This window comes from Lycium barbarum, chromosome 10 (assembly GCF_019175385.1).
Source record: "Lycium barbarum isolate Lr01 chromosome 10, ASM1917538v2, whole genome shotgun sequence".
Taxonomy (NCBI): Eukaryota; Viridiplantae; Streptophyta; class Magnoliopsida; order Solanales; family Solanaceae; genus Lycium; species Lycium barbarum.
The window spans coordinates 18105032-18110435 of record NC_083346.1 but is presented as its reverse complement, the minus strand read 5'-3'; the positions used below and the strand labels follow the sequence as shown (position 1 = coordinate 18110435).

At 34.9% G+C, this 5404-nt stretch overlaps 1 protein-coding gene across 3 annotated transcripts; it reads left to right on the top strand.

The window, feature by feature from the left end:
- Window positions 1-461: 461 nt before the first annotated feature.
- LOC132615492 (F-box/FBD/LRR-repeat protein At1g13570-like) lies at window positions 462-4738 on the top strand. 3 transcript variants are annotated; one of them, XM_060330096.1, is made up of 5 exons: window positions 495-598; window positions 712-755; window positions 3156-3962; window positions 4036-4197; window positions 4274-4738. In XM_060330096.1, exons 3-5 carry the CDS (start codon window positions 3159-3161, stop codon window positions 4568-4570), a joined length of 1263 nt encoding a protein of 420 aa, XP_060186079.1. In that variant the 5' UTR covers window positions 495-598; window positions 712-755; window positions 3156-3158; the 3' UTR covers window positions 4571-4738. The 3 variants fall into 3 exon arrangements, with proteins under 3 accessions (XP_060186080.1, XP_060186079.1, XP_060186081.1); XM_060330097.1 differs by lacking the exon at window positions 712-755 and having other exon boundaries at window positions 462-598; XM_060330098.1 differs by lacking the exons at window positions 495-598; window positions 712-755 and adding an exon at window positions 777-2786.
- The last annotated feature ends 666 nt before the right edge of the window (window positions 4739-5404 follow it).

The following is a 5404-nucleotide window of genomic DNA, read 5'->3' as shown; positions in this document are numbered from 1 at the left end:
TTCTAGGTTAGTTTACATTTAACATTAGTTGTAATTTTCTCAAAATCAAAATATATCAAGTGTTTGGCTTAGTGTAGAAAGTGAAAATTCCTTATCTGCTTGATTGCCTTCATATTGTTCTCTATGGGATTCGATCCCGACTCATAATTGAGTAAATTATATTGCATATGACTGTGTACACTTTCTCTTTGAGGAGTGGATTTGGGCGTTATCACACATTTCTTTCTATATAAAGTTACTACAAATCACATAGTATAAGTGCACAATTTTTTAAATGCGTAATTTAAAAAGTTAATGAGAAACCATTATAAAAAATAAAAATAAAAGACTTCTCACTTTTTTAAAAGAAAAAAAAATGAATTAGTTTGAAGGATTTTATTAGCCAATTTGCCAAAATTTCTCAAGGAATAAAATAAAAGCAATTAGACGTTGATTTTTTTCCCCCTCTTTTTATGTCACAAGAAAATTACACAATTAAAACTAAAAGTTAAGTAAACAAAGAAAGTAAAAAAGAAGAACACAGAGACGTTCTTCTCTCTTTTCAAGTATTCGCAGATTGTGTTCTTAAATCCTAAACCCTTTTGGGTTTTACAAGAAGGTTAGCCAAGACTCATTTGATATTGTACAGGAATAGAAATTTTTTCTTTTTCTTGAACAAGAAGTTAGCGAGACTCATATTTCTGACTCATTTGATATTCTTTGGAATTTTAGTCATCTTGAACAGGAATTCTCAGTGTTGACCATCTCTTTTGCTAGTAAGTTGAAAGTTACTCTTTGGAATTTTAGTCATTTTGGTGATTGCATATTCCACTCAAGATTCTGAAATTATATGTTGTGTGTTATGGTTCTGTAACTTTCTTGATATTTTTTTCTATGGAATCTGATATTTTTAGTGTGAATGAAGGTTCTTTGAGTATTTTGTAATACACAATGATGCCATATTTATCTTTTCAGAATCAAAAATTGTGTATAGAGAATTGAATAAGAGTTTTGCTACCCCTTTTTGCTTATTCAAAGAAATTCAACTAGATATGATTTTTGTTGATATGGCACCAGTTTGATGCATTTGGAAGTTAACTTATTCTAATTGCTATGCCTTTAAAATATTTTGTTTGCTGAAATTTATTTTGGATATGCGGTCTAGTCTCACTTCCGTCATGATATTTGATTTCTTGGTTGAAATTTATACCACACAAGTGCTGTTTCTTGCAACCTGCACCATGTTCGAAATTTGAAATTTGAGTCTTGCTTCCTTTTGCAATATGCTGGGAAGTTCATATCATTTGAACTTAAGTTTCTTGTCCATTTCCATATCTTAAGGTTTTACCAGTCTCTGCCTCATCATTCGAGAAGGGTGAAGCTAAAGTATGATTTCTTGTTTTGGTGTTTTTTATCCATTGGTATGCTGGAATTTTTGAATCGTATATTGTTTCAATTAATCCATGTTTTTTCTCAACATTTGGCGTTTGTTTTGTAACCTTTTCGATAGTTTCTTTAGGACCAATGACCCATCTCGTTGTTGTAATTAAATTGATAAGAATCAGATTTGCTAAAATTAAGTAGGAATAAGTTAGGTGTTTTGAAAGAAGTAATCCGTTTGTGCTCATGCCTTGACAATGTTGATCATGTAATTAAATTGGTTTGATTGTGTTAGATACTCCTGAATCCCGTCTAATTTTTTTATGCAAGATAAGTGTGAATTTGGATGACCCCTAATGTTAAAATAGAAGTTGTACCCCTAGAACTATGTTCTCACTGCCTAAGCCATCCAAATTTAGGCATTTTATTGTTTGGTCAAATCTGCTCAAGTATTACATAACTATTTTAGAAGAACAGATAGGGATTTATCCTGCTTCTGATTGTAGTTCGCTTATAACTCAATTAACTGCAAGTGTTTTCTTCCATTGGTGAACTTAACAAAAGAGTAAGAAAGGTATAAGATTCCAGTATAGCTAGGTGTGATAAGAGTTGTACATGTACTTGTGGTCCTTGTCAAGTTCTTGTCTTGACAGGTAGGGAAATGCTATTGTTTGGAATATGAGCCGCTAAAACATGTCTTCTTCTAGTCTAAAATTTTAGTTCTTGTTTGTTTTGAAGCAATCAGGCAATGCTCATTCATATTCTCCTGCTTAATGATTTGCTTCACTTTTCTTCTCAAAAAAATAAGCGGCTACACTTTTCTTACTCATACATTCTTCGATAATTTGTAAGGACAAACAACTACAACTGAAAGCTTCAAGGAAAACCATAGTAAATTATCACACCAACTTACTTAGACCAGATAATGCTAGGCAGTTTTAGCCCAAAACCTGAGACTCTTCAAGCTAGCAAATCTAAAAAATTGAAAGTGGATGTGGCGGTGGAGCTGAAACTTGTATGAATGTTTCCTGAATATGACTTCAATATTGCTTCCTGTCTTTATGTAAAATGTTTCATGACTTGCCATTCCTTTGCCTTTACAGATATACTGGAAACACAACCCCGGCCATATAAGTCTGTTTCTTATCAAACACTTGCTCTTCTAAGTCTCCTTTTTCTACTAAAACTAGAGTATATTTTACTTCTATCTTTGGAAATTATTTGCTAACGGTGCAGGCTCATGACTATGAGAAATGTTGGTGAACGGTCAGTTCAACTGCAAAGAAAAAATAAAGTAACAGCTTTTTGCTCTCTGAAGTTTTATCCAAAAAAAAAAAAAAATGAAGTAACAACTTTTTCCTCAAGCACAAAGACTGAGGAATCCTGACTGAGGCAAGAAAGAAAATCCTTACACTAGCCTTCAACAGGTTGGTGGGCTTAATATTGAGAAGCGTAATGAATCCTTCGTAGGACTTAATGGGCTCGCCTTGCCGATACTACCTGTGTTTTGCCATGTGAAGTTTACTGAAGGGATTTTGTCTGAATATTCCCCCTTTGGCAAAAAATTTGTTCTGTGCATAGGTGAAATATCTTTCTATGTGGATATATACATTGTTGAATCCCCGAGAGCATTTTATTTTCAACTCCCTTGATTATCCTGCCTCCACCAATGCTGTCTCTGATCTACATTCTTTTCTGTATCATTATTTTGTCTCTCTGACATAGGTAAAATGATAAATTTTTATGCAGTTGAAAATGTTTATTAATTGAGAATTCGGATATTTTTGTTGTATCAGACCATGAAGAGTGCTCGGGGATCTGGTGTAGATAAAATTAGCAATTTGCCTTGTAATGTTCTGGATGGAATTCTAGGGTGCTTGTCTTTGAAAGATGCAGTGAAGACCAGTATCTTGTCAAAAAACTGGCGGTACAATTGGGTAACACGTAAAGAACATGATTTTGATGATGAATTTTTCAGTTCTTGCAAAGACAATCAAGAAGCCAAGACAATCATTTACCAAGTCCTACTACTCCATGAAGGACCAATGCTGAAGTTTAGACTTCAAGGTAGTAGAATCCAAGGTCCTCAGTTGATGAGTTGTCTTGATATTAATCACTGGATACGCTTCTTGTCAAAGAAAGATGTCCGGGAATTCACCCTTCGCATAGGCTCAGGCAACGCATATCATTTACCTCATCAGCTTTTTACATGCCAGCAACTAAGGCATTTGGAACTTAAGCTATGCTTGTTCCACCCTCCACCCGGTTTCAAAGGGTTTGTGAAGCTTATTAATCTTGATCTTCATGATGTCATTTTTGTTCCGTCTCTCATTTCCAAATGCCCGTTGCTTGAACGATTGAGGTTGAGTTGGTGCAGAGGCTTTGACATTCTTGAGATTGATGCCCCTAATCTCAAATGCTTTCACTTTTCTGGAAGATTTAAGTCCATTTGCTTCAAGAATGCCCCTGTGCTTAGAGAAGTTACTATAGTGTTGCTCCATGTTTTTCCAGATCCATCACCACCTGTTTCTTCTAATGTTACAAAGTTCTTCCATTACATGCCTTCACTACAGACATTGGATATATGCGGTTCAACATTAGAGGTATTGTACATTTTTGTATATCCATCATTACCAAATGATTCATATCGTTAACGAATTTTTTGTTTGTTTCTAGTACTTAACCATGGGAGGTTTACCAAAGAGTCCCCCGACTGCTCTGAACAATGTCAAATCTCTCGAATTTTCTATCACAACTTTAAGAAATGTTGAGGAGGTTTCTGGTGCTGTTTACTTGATCACAAACTGTCCTAAGTTACAGGAGCTTTCAATGGATTGTGTAAGCATTCTCCTTTTCTCGTTAAATATGGTTTCTTCATCTGAACTCGTCTAACCATTCCTCGAATGTTTTCTAGGACTCAGTGCTCGATGTTGTGGAACCAGTTGTAGAATTCTTAGAAGCCCAATCAATAACCTCGTTTGGTGCTGCGAAGCTGCTTCAAAAAGTGGAGATGTGTTATTTTAAAGGTGCTGAGATGCAAATGGAGTTTATGAAGTTTATTTTGGCATCTGCACCTGTACTTGAGAAAATCACCATGTTGATGATTCCGCATGAGTTTCTTCTTTGTGCGGATACACAGATGATGGATGAGAAGATGAAACAATTCCCCCGAGCATCACCCAATGTTAGATTCATATTTGTAGAATATTAGTTACACTTTGAGTTTATAAAAACTATACAGGGGTGTATTTTTAGTAATCGATTGTGAGAAGCAAAAGGATTGCCTTGATAATAGATGTTTGACAAAGGTAACTAGAGAACGTAAAGCATGTATTTGTTTTCCAGCACCCCAATCGATTTTGATCAGTCTGTTTTCCTATTATCAGCCTTTATGGTTTTGTTCTTCAGAATTATTTTCCACAGCTTTCTTGATCATCAATTCGCCACTATTGCACAAGAATAGGTCAGTAATTTTTCTTGGCATTGATCGTTTCCCCTTTGAAGTGACGAGATCAAGAATTGATTTTTCTTAGACTATCAAGAACTGCCGGGAATGATTCTTTCTTGCTCGCGATTAAGTTGTCTTCCTCTCCGAAGATGGATTTTAACCCTGCAACTTCGGACACAGCCAACAAATAGTCCATTCACTCATGTTGTGCTCAAATTTCATGCCCAAAAAATCATCTACACTCTGGATTGTGTAGATCATTTTGTGTTGGTCGAATAAACAAAACAGTAGAAAACAAAGAAGAAGAGATTGGAAAATTTTTTAGTATTGTCGTAACTAAGACAAGGAAAGACAAAGCGCAGAGGGTTTTATAGAATGAGGATTCTATCGTGTGTTTAGTATGAGGAAGAACTCTAAACCTTAATAGTTGCCATTATCTCTATACCTTCTCAGCATGGATTTCGTTTTTTATTTTATTTTTCCTAATATCTCATACCTGTATTTGTTAGTATTTCGCAGTTGCTGGTTCAATTAAGGGAAGGTTTCTACGGTAGAGTTCGATACAGTTTTAACGTCCTACTAATAATTTTGATTCAA